Source organism: Myiozetetes cayanensis, unplaced genomic scaffold (genome assembly GCF_022539395.1).
Source record: "Myiozetetes cayanensis isolate MyiCay16 unplaced genomic scaffold, myiCay2020 scf20-37, whole genome shotgun sequence".
NCBI lineage: Eukaryota > Metazoa > Chordata > Aves > Passeriformes > Tyrannidae > Myiozetetes > Myiozetetes cayanensis.
In genome coordinates, this window is record NW_026087412.1 from 7,195,867 (window position 1) to 7,215,332 (window position 19,466).

At 41.9% G+C, this 19,466-nt stretch overlaps 1 protein-coding gene across 1 annotated transcript in view; it reads right to left on the reverse strand.

Annotated features, from left to right (window-relative positions):
• Window positions 1-2,278: 2,278 nt before the first annotated feature.
• The window catches only part of OTOA (otoancorin), a 33,318-nt gene continuing 16,130 nt past the window's right edge, over window positions 2,279-19,466 (reverse strand). The window contains exons 20-29 of the mRNA XM_050317198.1: window positions 18,884-18,977; window positions 17,620-17,749; window positions 15,002-15,189; window positions 11,099-11,254; window positions 9,914-10,056; window positions 9,380-9,516; window positions 8,810-8,907; window positions 6,741-6,933; window positions 5,700-5,788; window positions 2,279-5,141 (exon numbers count right to left, since the gene is read on the reverse strand). Coding sequence (XP_050173155.1) covers window positions 5,721-5,788; window positions 6,741-6,933; window positions 8,810-8,907; window positions 9,380-9,516; window positions 9,914-10,056; window positions 11,099-11,254; window positions 15,002-15,189; window positions 17,620-17,749; window positions 18,884-18,977 — 1,207 coding nt within the window. The 3' untranslated portion in view covers window positions 2,279-5,141; window positions 5,700-5,720. The remainder of the gene's footprint in view (window positions 5,142-5,699; window positions 5,789-6,740; window positions 6,934-8,809; window positions 8,908-9,379; window positions 9,517-9,913; window positions 10,057-11,098; window positions 11,255-15,001; window positions 15,190-17,619; window positions 17,750-18,883; window positions 18,978-19,466) is intronic.

The window sequence follows — 19,466 nt, forward strand, 5'->3', positions numbered from 1 at the left end:
AGCAACCCGGCTCTGTGAGTCAGCACGGTGCCTCTTCACAGCCATGAATCCCTAACCCTGAAAGGGGAATCACCAGCAGAGTTCAGTGAGCAGTTCAGAGGCATCTCTTCTTGATAACTCTCCGACGTTCTCTGTGAAAAAAGGCAACAATCCAAACAATAACCCAGAAAACCAGGAATAGCCTCACAGGAATGGGATTTCCAATGACTGTAGAAATCCTAACTAAATGGGGATGCTTTGTGGGGTACCTTATTTCTTAAAAATCTCTTGGCTTACATTATTTCACGAAATAGTGTGAGGACTTAACTGTTACAGAACAATATCCAGAAAATTTCCCCAGCAGAAGGTTATGGATTCTTTGAAAACTTATGAAAAGGATCCTAATTGCAGTCTTGAATTTTCCTCTTTAAATTGTAACACAAATATTGCAATCTTTAAAGGGCTTACATATTCCTCAAAAGAAAAGAGAACTGATTAGTACCTCCTATTGAGTTTATCTTTTTTAATAAGTACCCACAGTGGGACAGAAACAAATTTACTTATTTTCAGAGATTAGGAATCAAAGCCTGTCCTCTTACATCACTGTGTGTACAAGTACAGCAGTACAACTCCTTGACAAGCTCCATAGCATCTCTTATCTTACACTTCTAATGCCCTAAGAGAAGAGTTCATTTGAAAAGTTTAATAGATTTGAAGTCTAATTAAACAGATGTTGAATCTTTTTTGGCATCAAATAATGTTTGATGTAACTACCAGTGAGTTGCTCACTTGAGGACGCATTTTAGGAACCCAAATCCAGCACCTGGAGAATTTGCACTGAAGGTGACAGCGTTTGGCAGAACTCCCCAGGTCTGTGGTACAGACTGTTTGACACAGGCTTGATTGAAATATGGACATTTAATACCTCAGATCTCAACACTTCTGAAAGGATGGGTACTGAAATAAAAGTAGCTAATAAAAACACTGACAGATGCATATCTGGAATATATTTTAACAGATACTTTAAAGGCAGAGAGCTGACATCCATTCTCTCTCAACCCCCTTCTCAGTTCATGCAGGATATATTCGGAACTTGTTTGTGATCTAAGTTGTTTTCTGACATCTGATTAAATATTGAAACATGTCAGGCCCCAATTAAAGATGACCTAAGGCAGCTTGTGCATCAAACCAACACATGATTTTAACTGTGCAATGGCTATTCTTTGATAAATCAATACAGTTCATTTCTATATACAACAGTTAAAAAATATTGGGGAAAGCAGTATCAGAAAATACTATCCTGCTGTATTTGTGACTATTAGCCTTTTCTGCTGCTTTCATGATTTTACTCTTGGCTTCTCTTCTATTCTCTTTGTCTCCCAAAGACCACAGATATTGTGAGATGTTGTTAAGTATTTCTAAGACTAATTAATACCAGCTAAAACATGAGAAAATAAATGTTATGCTGCTGCCAGCAAAGCAAGAAATGCAGCAATCACAATTCCTCCATTGAATACTTCAATGTATAGTCACTTGGACTGTGAGCTCTGCACATGCCTGTGTTCCTGCATCATGAGGGCAAGAAAATCCTCTCATTAATCCGGATTGGAAAAGCAGACTGATGCTGAACAGAAAGGGGCAAGAAGAGACAGATGGACATTGGCTGCTTTCTACTCATTGCAGAAAAAATGTAATACCTTTGGTGACTATCTATTTCTGGGTACAAATAAAGAACCAGATGTGAATTTTGATAAAAATATCCTATCCTAAAAAACTGCTCCATGCTCTGATGCCAGGCAAGGTCAGGTTAGTCTTATAATTTCTCTGTTTAAGGACTGTGTATACAGATATGGAAAGATAGTCTGATAATGGACCAGACACTTTATTAAAATATGAAATTACAGATACCTGGATAGGGAAAGGGCAGTCAGATCCCTCACCTCAACAGTACTGGAGTAAGCAGTGCCCAAGGCTGTCAAACATCATATGACATGGCAGAGAATATTTTACTAATCAGGACTGTAAGGTTCTTGGCTCTGCTTAGTCCCATGCTTATAGGTTTTATTTAAAAACCAAACCAAAACAAAACCCACCAAAACAAAACCCAACCCCCCCAAAAAAATTTATAAAAAACATTTAAACATTTTCACTGAGATAAAGAGACCAAATTGCTTTAGGTTGTGTACCAGCCTAAAATATCAGCCTTTTTTGAGGAAGAAAAAAATAGAGGAAGAGATAATTTGAAATTTGATTTCTCCTTCTAAGGAAGGAGCTACCCCAGGGAAACAAGGTGCTGCACTTTGATGATTCTGTTCCTCGACTGCCGAGCTGGAATTGGCACCGTCCCACTGGGAAGCAGCATGGGGTGTCAACAACACAGCATGAGCCAAAACACCAGCACGTGCTCTACAGCCAGTTACCTGCTCAAGTGACACATTCCAGGTGACTACTGGATTCCTTGCTCTCTTCTGAGTGTCCTTGGAGCGAGCCAGACCTCTCCCACAGCCCCAGGTGGCTTTGGCTGGCACACCTTGGGGCACGTCTGGCATCTGCTCCAAGGTGGGCAGTCAGTGGGACTCTGACAAGGCCCCAGTCCAATATGTTGGGGCTGCAATTTGTGTTACCGGAAAATACCTGAGGTGGGGATGGTCCCTGGGGGCAGCAGTCAAGAGATAAGCTAAATCTGCCATAGTGCAGTACATAATTGCCTCTGGAATATTTGAGCAGATTATTCAGAAGCAAAAAGGGCTTCTTAAAATTAAGGAAGGGTGCCTTTTTTTTTTTTTTATAAGCAGAATCTTTAGAGCCTCACCCAGAAGAGCTGGTTGGCTCTGATGTGACGGATTGGGATCACTGGGAGTGAAACATTCCATGTACCGTACAAAACCTGACAACAGCCATAATGCCAGCTTTAACAGAGACAGTGTTCAGACACTGGGGATGGGTAGTTGTTTTTTTACCTTTGGGGATTTTAAAGATATCACAAATATGGCATTTACCTCAGTATCAAGTCATAGAGATATTTTCCCTACTGATAACCCAGAACCAATAGCCCCCTTCTTTTTTCTAAATACAATTCTGAATATAAAGGTATCAGGCACTGAAACAATCAGCCAACGAAGTATTTCTTCCCATCTGTTAACCTCTTAATTCCAATCAAAGGAATTAAGTGAAATACCTCCTTGTACACACTGCCAGACAGGGGCACCTGTCACAGCACCCAGAAGAGCCAGGCCTACACCAGAGTTAGGTCAGACTGTGAGGAGTTGGATGGGCATCCCACAGTACGTATGGCACTGCCCAGCAACCATCAGAGGAGTCACAGGTGGAGTGGAGTAAATAAAATTAATGTCACGATATATATTCAACAGCACATTTTATGCCCAAATCTGATTTTTTTTTTTTCTGTTCTCAAAGAACTAAAAGAACTAGAAAGAATATAGGAAAAATTAAGCTTGGTTTAAACAAACGTTACCCACATCTACAACAAACAGCAACATTTCTTCTTCCCCCAGAAATTCAACAGTTTTGAGGGAGGCGTCTCATGAAACTCAGGTTTTGTAGAATGGGCTTTTCCATCAGTGACCTTTACTCATTGGCAAGAGTAAAATTCCTTTTCATGCCCATGAACCAAATAGGATTTGTAATCTCACCATGAAATAAGGACATTAAGTGGGTGCTCCACATTTACCCCTCCTACACTGCTCTTGTAAGAAACAGATACGTCTTCAACCAAATGTAAATGCAATGCCAAAGTTCTTAACATAATTATTAACTTAATAAAATACATAAGTAATCAAGGAGTTCAGCTATTTAAAAGCACTTGTGCTTGAAAGAAATTACAGCACAGATGGCACAAAACAAAAGAGCTCACTCCTGCTCCAATTAAAAGCTAAACTCTGACTCCCGTGATTGCAGACGGAATCACTCCCAGGTACATTCTATTGACAGAAGAAGATCACTTTCAGCTCATATAGATTTTTGAAGTGCTTGCTATAGCTAAAGCATGTACCTGACTTAGGCAGCTGAACTGGAAATGCTGCTGTCTTCTTGACAAGAAAACACTCTCCTGCATCTTCACTGAAGTGCACACAGGATTCAAGTGAGGCAATTTCTAGAAATCAAACAACCTTTCGGCACTTTCACATCTAAGTGAGGCGGAACTTTTTAATGTGAAAGCACAGATAAATCTTTATAAGGTCTTTGACCTGCTGAAGTATTTTTTGGTTTTAGTGGGCATTCATGAGTATTTGCTGGGATTGATAAAACAAATTTCTTTCTATTTAAATAAATGTTTATGTATTGCCTTTTTTTAATCTGGAAAAGATAAAGACTTTTGAATGGCAAAATGGAAAACTGTACCATGAATTCTTGGCATAAAGTCATGTTGAGCAGCATCAAAATGTACGTTTACATGCAGAGGCTCGACAGTCTAGGTAGTATGTAGACCCAGTTTTCCCTCAGCATTCCCAGATGTTCACTTCAACCCTACCTGGACTGAAGGGACTGTCTCCTGATGAACACAAGCAGGTTTCCAGGGTGCATTTTTTCCCATGAAATACTAATATATTGCCAGTGCCCTCAGTGTCACTGGTTCTGTGGAACACAAACAGCCACGGGGAACGACATTTTGTGCAGGTGCTTAAATTCTAAAAACGTGTTATCGCTTCTTATCTGAGCAGGATTTAAAACAGCAGCCCAGAAGTTACTTTATTGCAACAGCAGTAACTTTTAGTGCAGTTTCTACCACATCACACAGAAGGATCACCCATATCCAGGGAATGTGCACTTGGAATAGAAGAAGAAAACCCAACAGATTGGTACAATCGTGTGGCCAAATTAGCCCATGTGAAAAGCAGGCCCCTGTTACCTGCCCCCAGGGCATTCAGGTTCCTTCCCAACACATAATCTTATCTTTCATTGATTTTCTCATGAGACAGATAGGCCATTTCCAGCTTTGAAGTGTTTGGAGGGACACTGAGTTACTTGCTAATGGTAAAGGTATGGAAAGGAGATAATTCTCAGCATGATGGCACATGAGTGTGCTGCTTTTAAAAAATTAATCACTTTGCACTCAGAAGTCTCAGAGCCTCTTGACTCTACTGTTCATGCTGAGCTGAAAACTCTTTTTCTCTAGCATATCTGTTGTAAGCTGCAGGACTCTGAAAATCAAAAAACAAAGAAAAATATTAAGTCTTTTGACATATCTCACTTTGCAGTCTTAAAGACTAAGTTAGAATACTTAAAGATTTAGTTTGTTTAATTGGAATCTATGCCTTAAGCCCACCAGTGCTTTCATTAAAATTTAACATGTCAAAATGTTAAAATCCAATGAAAGTTAATGACAACATTCTTTTAGATGGAGATTATCAAAGTGGTTGTGAAATAAAGTCTTATAAATAGACTGGAGCAGGCAAAACAGATAAATACCAAGAACACGTGCCAAATAACAATGCAGTAATGGATTGGTGTTACATGGAATTTTAAATATACTTTTGTTGTGTTTGGCTCGACAATAAAGATAAGATATAGTGCTTTCCCCTTGATTAGACTCAGAGATAGTCTAACAGATACAAGACACCTTTGTAATACAGAAAAATCATTCAGACATTGTTATCTCTGTATTCAAAGCAGGAAGAGGGTCCCACAGTCCTCCCTCGCTGTTACAGGTGAACGACACTTCTGTGATAAAGTTACCCCTTCCTGAAAATATAACTTACCTCAAGATTAACAATCGTGGGTCAGAAAGGCAGGTGCAGTGTAAACACAGCACACAAGCAGATGCCAAAGCTGCTCAAACAGGGAGCACCTGGAAGGCAGAAACCATTATGTCTTAGTGTCACGCTAAAGTTCAGGTCCAGTGCAGTCCCACACCAGCCCAAAGAGGCACAGCAAATTCCACCAGCTGAATCCTCATTGCATTCAGCTGCTCAAAAGACACCACTGGTCAGAACTGCCACTTCCAGTTCAATGTTCACAGCTCCAAAGAGAAACATTTCATAGGCTGGTGCTCCCTGGAGACAGGAACAGTGAACAAGAAGCTCAAGAACCCAGGTTATCTTTACCCAGAGAACTCCTCCCTTTGGCACATCTCCAGGAGGAAAAGGTCACTCCTGGGAGGGAGCTGGGCTGGGAGCACCTCCCAGGTTCCGGGAAGCTCTGCTTTGATTCCAGCAAGGGCATCACAGGAATTTGTTTCCCCTTACTCCCGTTTTAGCACTTCAACTTCCTCTCTCTTCTTCAACAGCTTATGTGTCACTGGGGTCACAGGCTTTAATTCCAAATAGGATGGAAAAAACGTCCAGTGGGTCCTACAGTCTGGATAAAGAATCCACCCCAGTGCTACCTCCTTTCCCACTTGCAGCTCTGCAAAGAATGTTGTGCTGCAGGTAAAGGTTGTGCCCTGAAGGCCCAGAGACAGAGAGTCCTGCCTTAAATTTGGGCAAAGAATGTGGGAAGGAAGGAGAGGGAAAACCTCCCTGTTTCAGACTCCATTTTACACGAGTTAGTGCTTAGCACAGTGTAGTGCTACCAGCAGCAGAGAGCTGCTGATGCCACCTGACAGCCTTCCTCCATCACCCCGTGCTGTGGGTGAGTCCAACAACCTCCTGGCTGTTTGTCTTGGTCAAGCCTGTGGTTTGCTGATTAGTAAACTCCCTGTCACCCACCTTCACCACAGAGGTCTGGTCCTGGTGGATGCTGAGACAGCCCACTGGTGAGTGCCCTTCCCCTGAGCAGGAGGAGGGAGAGGCTCCACTCACCGCTTGCAGCCGGGGTTGGCACCTCCTGGGTGGGTCCTGCACCGCTCTGGGCCTCGGGGGGGCTGCTCCTGGCTCCGTCCAGCGCCAGCCTCAGGCTCTGGAGCTGGGATGCATCCAGATGTTCCCGCTGGGATCCCGTAACCATGGCGGCGTTTTCCGGGCCCAGGTTTGCTATTTGTTCTGGGGACAATGCCTGGGGGAATAAAAGAGAAAAATTGGTTCAGGCTGTCAATTATAGAAAGCAGGTAAGGAATCAGAAGTCAGCACTGTCTTGCATTTGGAATGAGGGACAGTAGCCTTCAACATCGTGTTGCTATAAAAGAGCTCAATAGAGCTTAAAAAAATCCTCTGTATTCATTTACTTCCCTGACCACTCATCTGTCTTTCACCTTTCTCTTTGATGCTGGGAGCTGACAGCCTGAGAAGCTTTCTATGCCAGCATTCTATTGGACATTTCTTCAATATATTGTTGGAGATTAATTTTCCAGCCATTTCTTTTCTGATTTTGCTCAAAGACTGATGGCATTGTGCATCCTCTTGTGTTTTCATTTGCTTCGTCTTACATCTGCCCCTGAGCAACCTCACTTGAACCAACATTTGACCTTTGATTACAGCAACCAGATGAAAAAAACCCCTGTGCTTTAATCTCATTATCCAATTTTCTCTTTTAGATTGAAAATCTTCACAGTTTGGTCATATTAAATTTAAAAATTAAACGTGGCAATCATAATCTTACAGTAATTATATCACATAGCAATTACCCAGTTTGTAAAGCCTGCATTATTGGGCATGGTGGATTGCTTTGCTTCTAGTTAACATTCTGCAGTCACAAGCATTTTAACCCTCCTACACAACGAGCCTTCTTTCCTGCAACAATTCTGCACCCAGGTTCTACTTTGGGAAGACAAAATTCCCCTTCCAAGTAGGTCAGATGACGGAGCAAATCCTTGCCCATTTTTCATTGTCTGCCAAAGGTGAACTCCTTTAAACTGAGCAAATTCACGTAATACCTACAGGTCCATATTTTGACTTGAGCTTCCTCTCAACTCAGTTAAAATCCATCATACAATGCAATTTTCCAGGAATAAAAATCTGAATAATGTATACAGCTGCAAAAGGAAGCCATACAAAACCTGTGTAAAACCAAAATTCTGCTTTGAATCTTTCAAACACGGGAAACTCTTCCAAAAAGGCGCCCTGTTATTTGCTGAGCACTTTTTGGGCATCACTACCACTCTCACAAACAGAGATGCCTGCTATTTGACAGAAACTCAACAAGATGCTATAGATCTGTTTTTCAAAGAAATAGTTTCACTAAGGGTATTTCAGGCTTATCTAAACTGTCAGGGGTGCTGTGCAGAACAGTCAGTGTTGAAGGAGTTTTTCTCTTTTATGGGAGCTGACACAGTTAACTATCTGTTTAGCTCATCAATGAGTACATTGCTTGCCTGAGCATCTGAGAGAGACCAGCCTAGGCAGAATATTAATCTTGTCACTAAGTCAAATAAAGTCTGGGGCGATGATCTCAAGATCCCTGCTCTAATTTCTGGTGCACGTTTTTCAGAAATGCTGTAATTAGATGTAATTCCTTTCCGGTCTGTATCTGTCTGTACAATCTGTTTTGTCAGAGCTAACTCAGTAGAACACTGCCAGATTTTAGGTTAATAAACCAGCTCTTACACACTCAGCAGAGAAATTTGTAGCTATTATAGCACCCTTGCAAATGTTACTAAACAGAGAAGAGAACCCAGATTTGAATACAGTAGTGATAGAAAGAGAGTCTGTTCCCTGCCTTCTGACCCTAGATCTTTGCTTTTTCTTTAAGATGCATTCTGAAGAATAAATAAAGCTTGTCCAGCATATTTCATCACAAGGACAGGTGATACAGCTGAAAAAGTACAGGTGACACAGCTGAAAGTTAATGTTTCAGATCCTTGATGGTCTCTCACTTAGCAGACCATAGAGAAATTTTTGCTGAAACCCAAAACCTATAAATCAGTGCTGCAGTTTATTTATAGGAGAGTAAAAATGACAGAAATTTAGTCACTTCTTCATAATAGAGTTCTTACTTGGAAAATTTCAGGAGGCATATGTCTTACTGCTGCTGGCTGGAAATACGGCATCAAGCTTTTATCTAAAGCTTTTAATTCATCCTCATTCAAACCACCTAAAAAACCCAAACCACAGGAACAAAACTCAGTTAATGTTCTTTTTATTAGATTTATTTTTTAAGCTAATACAAATTTTAAGCATTTATACCAAATGTCGAATAAATTGTTTATTACAGGGTGTTATAGAGAGAGATACTGATTCTCTTTTTGTTTTGTTTTGTTTTGTTTTTCATTATCTTCAACATTACAAATCATCTGACCTTAACCACTGTCTGGAATGTGCTCTACCCAACTTATTTTATCTTGGAAAAGAGAATGATTAAAGTCAGTAAAATAATAAACAGTGTTATTAGTGAATGCTTGTTACAGCCCCTTCTGCTGCAAGATTAGGGAGCTCAATCATGCCTCCCCTCTGGAAGAAATGTCTTTTTGCCACTCTAGAAAAATTCAGTGCTACGTGAACCTGTCTCTTAATGCTGAACAACAAGACCTCGCAGCCAGCACCATCTGGAGCCTGACTTTTGTTACCTGCTATGGTACCAATCTCCTGTAAAACAGAGCCATTCCAGCTGGTAGCAGCACCAAACACAGCTTCTGTCATCCTCTTCAGCTGCCTCAGGACAGGGGTGCTGCAAACCAACAGGCCAATTCTTGCAACTGCAGCACTGCAAAAGGCAACGAGGGCAACATTACAGGCTGCAGCCAACATGCAGTGCTAAACATGCCTGGAATATGCACAGTCTGCTGTGAGATCACTCTTAAAACCAGTTGTCAGTTTAAAATATATGTACACAAATTGCATACAAAAGTTTAAGGCTTCCAGCAAAATCCTGGATTTCTCAATGCAGTGTTTAAATGGTGGGATATAAATGGCAGAGGAAGCCTAAAATAGAACATGTTTTAAACAACTGCCTTCCCTAACAGTTATTGCCTTTCTAAAAACATTTAAAATGTAAAATGGTGTCCTTTGGGCTCTGAAAATCTCGACAGAACAAAAATGGGACAATACATTTTATCAAGAGAGATACTAATAAATGTTTCATTAAGTTTAAAGTGCAGTACCTGAATTCAGCAGTCCTTATGGACATGATTTCTGTGGAGTTCAAAGCACAGAGAATAGCTCCCAGTCCAACTAAATCAAAGCTTTTTAGTGTGCTGATGGTCTGGCCAGAGTCTTCCAGAAAACCTTCCAAAATAGATCTTGCCTACAGAAGCAGTAAGACAGTAAGCATGAACAGAAGCATGTTACTAGAAGCTAAAGATCTTCCCAGAAGCTCTGGAGCATAAATACACATCCCAAACCTCCCCAGTGCATGTCCATGGCCTTCAGGAGGAGCACTGTCACCACCTATATGTGACACTCCAGCAGGGCACTGCTACACAACCACTTCCCAACCACAAAGGGTGTGAAAACACCTGTACCTCCTCTGCCAGCTCCCAAGGAAACCCTTCCCCAGGAGAAAAGGGCATTGGATTGCCCAGCAGAAATGCCCAGTTAAACTGCTAGAAGAAAACATACAATGCTAATGGGACCAATATGTAGTTTTAATTTGTTTTAATACTCAGTTTGCCTTGTCTTATTTAAGTGTCATATAGAGGGGGTGACCTCTCTTTAGGATTGATTTTCAGATGTGAATGGGATGTTGGTATCAAAGTGCCTTTGCAAGCCCAACTAATTTAGAGCTGTGCTCGTCCTAAACCAACCATTTAAAAACTGTGAGTCCAGCTCGAGCCTAAATCTGCTGCCAACTGCATGTACAAATAAAAGCTTTCAACTCTTACTGTGAAAGTCCCACTGACATAACTAGAATTCGAGGAAAGAAAGATGAGAGGAGCATATCTGCTAATAACAGGTTTCTAGGGCGATGGTTGCTGGGGCTGGGAGCACTCTACCTCTGCAGGGATTGCAGGACTGGTGTCTCCCAGCTGCAGTGTCTATCCCAGGGTCACTGTGAGAGGAGCTGCTGACCTCTTTGTACTATTAGTGGGTAAGTGCTAAAGAATACACTCGTCACCACTCCATTAACAGTGATTGATGTCCTCCTGGCCACCTCACCAGGGCAGCCAGCACCAGGCAGACACCAGTGCTGACCCACCTGCCCACCCTCCCTGGGGTCACAGCTGCAGGAAAGCAGCAGGGAGCAGTGTGGATCTCTGCATCTGCTTCCTGGGAGATTCCAGGACTTCAATCCCAAAGGGTGTGAAGCCAGAGCCCTTCACCAGGACTACAATCAATAAGATACCTACCTGGGTGAGAGTCCACTCTGTCTGCTGACTGAGTACAGAAACAGTGTCGATGGAATGCAAATCCAGCTCTTGGATTTCGTGCTCAGTGAGGGCCAGAGCAATGCGGCCCAGGGAAACAATGTGGTAACTTTTCCAGTCAGGCAGCAACCCCCAAACCTTTAGAAGAGATTCAGTGATGTCTGTTAGGTCATTAGGAGTCTTCCTCTATATCCACCATTCTCAACCCCCTTGGTTTAAAAGTCCCACAACCTGCAGAATTCCTCCTTGCACACAAAGGGCAGAGCTTAGGTATTGTGAAGGTTTTTGAGGTTCTACACCAATTATGCTCAGTTTACCTAAAAATGCTGCAATTTTTACAGCTTGGCCTCGTTGATGAGTCAGAACAGGCACTGCTGGAAGTGTGGCTGTAGGAGCAAAACCACTAAACCCAATAAAAATGGGAATCTGTGCCTAGATCCACACTGTCACACTGCCACCATAAAAGCAGTCTCTGGACTACCCAAGCTTCTACCCAGCTGCAATCGCTCAGAGGAACTGGCTTTAAATTGCTTTTGTGACCACTCACCCTGGCTCAGCCACTGACAAGGAAAGCAGAAATCAAAGTAGGGAATTGGGTAATACAGATAAATAGCCAGTTCCTAAAGTTCTGATTTCTCGTTTTATTGTTCATACAATATTAAAATAAAAAATAATTTAAATGTGTTTGTACAGGTACAGTTGAACTTAAAAAAGCTTTGTGAGAAATGAAAGAAATAAGCAGGGCCTCTTCCAAATCAGTACCAATGTGTTTAAACTGACAAGTTCCCCTGCTTTTAACTTTATCTGCGGTAAAGTTGCAGTGATTGAAAAGCTGTCACAGATCAACCCTAAGGAAATTTTGATTTCAGGAAAAGGCCTGCCTGAATAAAGAATACAAAAAGTCCATCAAGAACTGAACTTTCAGAGGCCAGAACTGTCAGCTTCATTTAGTTGGCAGTGACAGAGGATGGTAGTCCGTGGTCAGTGTCTCTCCGGATGTGGCCAATTGCCTTTACAGAAAAAGACACTGGGTTCTGGCTGGAGGAAGTGACTCGAACAAGACAGGCATAATTTAAAAAAAGAAAAAAAACCCCTCACTTTAAAGGTCTCACGTACTTCAGCAACTCTCCTCTATGTCAATCAACACGTGACAGTTTTCTAGTACAAGACTGTTGTTCTAAATTCACTTAGAAAATTAAAACTAAAAACCTAGTGCTGGGCTAAGCTGGTCCTTTGTGCTGTCTGATTCGTGGAAATATTTACTACATTTTCAGGATAGCTACAACTTAAGTCAGAAAGGACTCTCTGAGGAGTATCTGCAGTTTCCTCCTGAAGAGTGCTTGCACCTCCAGATACTTATGAACCTGCACAACCTCCATCAGCTATGGAAGCAGGGCTCTGGAATCCGGATCTCTGGAATGAAATACTCCTTACACAGAGTGGCAGGCTCTCTGCTGTTCACACCAAGGTGCCTATCAGGGCTCCCGAGGTGCTTTTCCCAAGCGTGACCCTCAGGTTAAGGATCTGTTTAAGAGACGCGTTGCTGGACCTGCAACCTCCCGGCTGAGCTTCCACAGACCTTTTGTGTCAGTTTTACAACGTCATAAAGAAACACACAAAGGATCTAAGCCTGGGAAATGTCAATTTTTTCCAAAGAAAATAGCTAGTAAAAAGCCTTAGCCCAGTTTTAAAGCTCTTAATTCTCTAGCTGAAGAGATACAAGAAACACATGCAGGAAAAAATGTCCCGCGTCTATTCCCTGATCTAGGTCATCAACTGCAGAGTTTGAAGTGCTTCATAAATAGTGTTGTCTGACAGTGCTGGATAAAATCTCAGGCATATCGATATAAATAACACAACACATGGAACTGAAACACTCCTTTGTCCTCATTCACCTGGGGACCACAGATCCATACATCTGTCACTGCTGCAGAGCTGGGAGACCTTCCACTTACGAGTGAGCTAAGCTTCTTACTTTCATTAAGACACAATCTGATATCTAGACTTCTTGAATTAGTTTGGAACAATGAGTACTGTGCATTTTCTTTTAGGGGAAATCAATCAATTTAGAAGAAATTAAAGCAGGCTTAATGAAACCTTTAATCAAAGATGCCCTTTAGTTAATAACATAACAGCATCTTCTGCACATAATTTCAAAGAGCTTTGCCTGTACTGTCTGATTTCTGATGTTTCATGCTCAGTGTAACACCAGGTTGCATTTTGCAAATTAATATATAGGAAGTCTGCCTTAGCCTAGCAGCAATCTTACAACCACTCACACACAGAATATCACACCATCAAGTGCCCTACAGATCTGTGTGCCTTTGGACTGAGTAGAGCCAGAATGTGAGGGTATTAACCTTGCTGGCAACTTGCCTACAACAGATACCACTCTGTAAGTACACCAATATGTTGCAGTGCTGTAAGATGTTTTAGTTCTCACTATCTCAGTGGAACACTGTTTTTATTTTCTTCTAGGATTACGTTTTTTCCCCTTTTTCTACACACACGTGTCTGTGCTGACAGAGGGAAGCTTTCTGAGAAAGATGCATTTGATGCCTGTTGTCCTTCTGCAACAAGGCAGCAGAGACACAACTGCAGAGTCACCACCTGCTTTGGGAGTCTGGTCAGTGCCACTCCTCTTCAAGCACCTGCAGTTCTGGTGCTTTAAAAGCTGAGCTTCACTGCTAAAAATGGCCTTGTTGGCCTTACCTACCCAAAGTCCATGTTCAGCTGCTGGTTTAAGGAGATGCTGCCCAGGCCCACGTTGTCCCCTGCTCCTGCTTTCCTCCAGAGGTCACAGCCCTCAAGATCTCCAAGCCTCTGCACTTGTACTACTTGCAGCCAACTGCACTTGCAGATGGTTCCCAACCTCATTCTGTCAGAATGATCTGATGGAACCTAAAAAGGACTTGTAAAATGTTGGATCATTTTGACAGAAGGGGATTACAGAGTGGCCATGCAGGGATGGAAGCAGAGAGCAGATAACCTCCAGCAGGTGCTGGTGACAGGAAGCTGAAGACGGGCTAGGGATGGTAACCTCTGCACCTCTGGGTCTTCTGCAAGCAAAACAACTTGTCTTACTGCACCCTGAGGCTTTCCCTCGCTGAACCAAAAGTACCTTTGGGACGTTGCCTGTTCCCTGGCAGGGCAGGCAACCACAAAGCAGCACGAGGAGGTCACCCCCAGGGACAAGTGCAACATCAACAACAGGGATGGAGTGAGCTCTGACTCGTCCCCCAGCCCTCAGCAGGCCCAGGAAGGGCTGCTCAGAGCCCAGACCCGGTGCTGGAGCTCTGCCCCAGACACAGCCACTGCTGACCTGCCCCCAGCACCGCCCTGTCCCAAGTGCACCCCTAGGAAAGAACAGCCTAAATGCAGGGGGGTTCTTTTTCCTCCCTAAAATTACCCACTGATGGGTCTGGCTGTCCCTGCCTGTGACAAGAAGGTGGGAGAAGGAGCTTTATTCAGCCACCAGCAGGCTCTTTCAGTCGGTTTGGTTTTGCTCCACTGTAAGCTATATTTAACACCGATGTAGACACTTTAACATGCCAAGCTGAACTCTCAGCAGGGCAATCAACAGCCCCTAGTGCTGCTTGCTGATTTTTCATTTATGAAACAATAGTGAGGAACATACAGAAAACTAATTCAAAAGTAAAAACATTTAACTTTTCCAGCTGCCAATAGCTCAGAACTACTTGCCTGTTGACTCTGAAGCAAGGGCAATAGTCTTCTATCACCATCTCATATTATTTTTCCAATAAACCATAGACATTCTTGCAGCAGCAGTGACATTGACATAGCACAGTTATTTTAGAACTGCATAGTTCAATAACAGCAAATCAAATTACAGATTTAATTTCCCTTCACAGACAGGATAGTTACCTGCTTGGCTTTTTCCTTCAAGGCAGTAAGCTGGGAGTTGTTAAAACCTGAGACGGTCCCAAGAAGTTCCACATTTTTGTCAAAAGTCCCTTGGTCCATGCATTTCAGTTCCTGATCTGACCAAAAGATATTTGCTTCTGCTAATTTAATTATTTCATCTGAAGAAGGAACTCTGGTTCCCAGGCAATCTGGAAAAAAAAAAGTCACCTAGAAAGATTTTTCTTCAAGGAGACTGAAAAAAATCAATCGAACCAATATAGATATATAAGAGAGCAAGAGACTATGAATTAACTGCAGCTGATGTGATATTGATAAATTGTTTTGTAATTAAAAAATATTTACATTGTCAATGCCCTGGATACAGAACTAGAATTTGCCTAACTTGAAAGAAATTGATTATATTCTTTATACTCCAAAGGCTTGACAAGAAAATAACAGCAGGCATACATTTCAGAACAGTTACAGTGCAGGATGCCACAATAAAACAGAATTCTGGACGTGTGCAATGAGAATAACCAGTATATTGCAAGTTCCTTTCAAGCCTAATTCCTTAAAGGCATCAAACCCCAGGCTCGTTCTGAGGCTGAACCACCGTTTGCTGGGGCCTTGCTTCGCTAAGAGTGAAATGCAAATCCTTGGGATGACCCTCGTGGAAGCCTCCAAAAATCCACCAAAAGCTGCTGCAGCTGAATAAACTCCACGTTCCAGCAGTGAACCCATCAGCAAAGTGACAGACAGGAGAGGTGCTTTCACTCTGAAATGCCCTGACAAAGATGTATGTCTTGTGAGACTGGCCTGACATTTAAACAAGGTGCAGACAGGAGCTGGATGTGTCAGAGCAGCACAGTTGCTTGTTCTTTATGTCAAGCCTGTTGTTAAAATGTCAGGATCTGGAGAGAGGGCTGTTCACTCACCACAGAACTGTTTGGACAGACAAACTGCCTTTAGAAATCTTCTTTATGGGCAGGTTCTGGCCCTATCCACGATCAAACCAGGCAGTTTCCATTGTGTGTTTTAGCAAATCCTGGTCTTTGTTGGTATAATCTACCTCTAACGTTGATGGAAAGCAGAAATTAGAATCCTAATGTGGTTGTTTACTGCTCTCTCTCCTGTCACTCACTGAGGAAAACCTTATTAAATAATTACCTAAACCAAATAATCCCTACATGTCTTCAGATGCGGCCATTACCAGTAAAAAGCATGAATTTCCCAGATGCTGAGCCTGAGCTAAGCCCCCCCAGATAAACAAATTAAAGCGAGGATGTACAAAGTAGATTTGTACTTTGAAAGGAGGCAGAGGAGGGATTTATTTGCATCAAAGGAAGCTGCAGTAGTGGGTAGAACACTGAAAAGGCTGAATCTGTTGAGCAAACGAAAATGCAGTTGGGCTCTCACTGTACCAGCTGATGTTCTGCTCTCCCTTTACACCTCCCTCCTGTGCAGCAGCATTGTTCCCCTTTCCCCCGCTGCAAAAGGTCAGCTTTTCTCATGTAAATACTGCCTGTCCAGGCACAGCTCAGCTCCCTTCCCCAGGTCATGAAAACCTAAGACTTTGTGTCCTCCAGAAAAACGTTGATTTTAGAATTTGTAACACACCAGATACATCGGTGTGACTACAGAGGGAAACACTAATTCGACTTCTGACTTTGCTTCCTGGATCTGATGCTGCTTCAGTCTTCCTTTTGATATAAATTTAGTTTGATGGAAAACATTATTATAACACCTCAGTGCATGTGGTGAGGAATTTGAATTCTTTCTCCAGCACTGCCACTGCTCTCTGGTAGCACGTTGGGCACACGGTTCCTAAGTTTTGCCTTGCAGGTTCCATCTTGCCTCAAGCACCACCTTTGTTTTTATCTTGATGTAGACATGGCTGTAAGAACTCTGTCACTGGTAATTGCTACTGTTATTAATATTACCTCCCCATTATTTCAGGTAAGAGAAAGAATACAGTTATTGTAATAAAGGAATACAGTCAGAGTATGTGCCTTATCCAAAGAAAATGATCCATTTGTCACCAGAGATTCTAACAGATTAGTGTGGTTGCTAATTAAAATACCTTTTAGATGATAACAAACTTTGTCCATTTGGACAGAAAAAACACAGTGCCACCACTGTCAGATTTAGGAACAGATGAGTCACCATATGCTCATGTCTGGCAGAGGATTAACTACGTGCAATCTTTTGGCACAAGGGTAACTTGTCACCTCCACAGGTTTTTAGTTTGAGGATTTTCACTTAGATTACAAAGGAAAGTAAAAATAAGCAAAAAAAAAAAAAAAGTAAAAATAAACAAAACTAATTCAAATAATTCCTCTTTTTGCTTTGTGCACTCAGAATCATTCCAGGAGATGCTTAATCACTCAATCCTGTAATGAAGTTGTTTCAGCAATTAGTCAATGCATCCTACAACTATGGGCAACAGAATGAAGACTCTCACTGCTTTTGCCAAAAGTCTGACCCTCTTTAAGTTACTCAACGCTTTCCTTTTCATCATTCAGCTTCTCAGAAAGCATTTGGTGACAAAGTGAAACAAAGTCTGTTTGAGTTGCCCCAGCACAGCCCCAAATGGCCCCACAGTGAATGAGGCACTGCAGAGATACCAGGCACTTACTGACCAGGTGTGGAGAGAGATGAGGGGGTGCTGGCAGTGGCACTGGAGACAGACTCAAATACAGCTGATAAAAGCTCTTCAGCTGAAGAAACTGGTCCAACTGTCTTTGCTATTTGTAAAATGATGTCCGGAAACTTCAAAAGGGAAAAAAAAAAAAAAAAAAAGAAGAAGAAATAAGTCTAATAAGTCTTCTTATTTCTTTTAAAACAAACCAATTTGCAGAGAAAGACTTGTGCAGACCTTAGCAAATCAGGGGTTAGTAACAGCTCAGCCTCCTTCCTATTGTGCAGATGTTTCAGAAGAGAGTAAATTGGCTGCTACTGAAAGGTCAACAGCATACATTTGAGGGAGAAAATTAGAAACAAAGCAAATTCTGAGTGATTCTCTCTCCTGTACGTTCTCTCAGATTCTGCAACACCTGAGCACTGCCTGACTGGAGGCAGTTCCCTCCTGGAACAATGAGTTTCACTATTCTGTGTGGGCTTTATTTTCTTTGTCTTAAATCTGCCAGACAAGGATAAGAATTGAGGAGAGGGACCCAATTAAATGATGAGAAATAACTTTGACCTGTTTGCCTTCCTTAGGCTTTTTTTGACCTCTCTCCTCCACCCTGCTAGACACCTTCCTTGCCTTTGAAGAGTCCCGTTCTGTTTGGTCAATTATAAGTTTTACCTCTGGGGGAAAAGTTGCTGACTGTGCTCACATATTTCTGCTGAAGAATGAGTGTCCCATTCCAGCATAGTTTACTCCTATACATAAAAACTGTAAGCTTGTAGGAAGTAAAGAGGGCAAAGAGACTCCAAAGTGCAGTGCTGAGTCCATCAGTTATCATTCAAGTGCTGTGCTGTGCTGGGCAAAGGGTCGGGTGAGTAAATGCTAATTTGATCCGTATGATCCCATTAATAACAGGATAAGAAACATAACTTTTATGGGTGGAAGGCAAGGGAATGGAAGAAATAAAACTGCAAGGTGTTAAGTACTAAAAATGAGTCTGTGTCACTATAGATGACCCATTTTTTCTATGTGACAACGGACAATTATCACAGTTCACGTGCAAATAATCCTTTATACTGACATTACCTTCAAGAAGAAATCTCAGACACTTTGATGGAGTCAAGAACACGTGGAACATTAACAAAGGGTTCCTTGCCAGGAGAATTATTTACCCAGTTTAGCATTCAGGTTATATAATCTGGATTGCACTGTGACATTCACAAATTCAAATTTTAACATCTTTTATGAATTCAAAAGTTAGAATAAAAGCATACCTTTCCAGCAAGGACATCTAATTCCTCCTTTGACAGCAGAGCTATGAATGGTCCAACATCCAATGTTGTTGCTGCTGTCCAGTTGTTGGAGGAGCTGAAGAAATATTTTGAAAAATTATATTAATGAAGAATGCTAACAATCAAAATGATACTAGAGCTTCAGAGTTCTTTTTTATACTTTATCATATAGGAAACACAGGCACTTCTATGCCAGTGTGATGATTCATTGTTATTATCATCAGACTGCATTTTCTCTTCTCCCTGTGATGTAAAGGGCATTAGTGGAACTCTCAATACACTCGGAGAAAGCCTTCAAATATGGCAGTGATGGAGCTCTCCCTCAACAGCCAGAGTATTTTTTGCATTGCAGTGTTCAAGCAAGGAGAAATAATTCTTTTTTTTTGGAAGAAAATTCACCATTTTCTGTCGGGTTCATACTGCAGCAGCAGTAATGTGCAAAATGGTATCAAAAGAGAATTAGAAACATCACACAGATCTGACAAATGTTACTCAACCCACTTGGTTGGTGACTTAATAAAGCACTTGGATAAGTAATTTTCAGCCTGGAAGAGCCTGTAGGAGA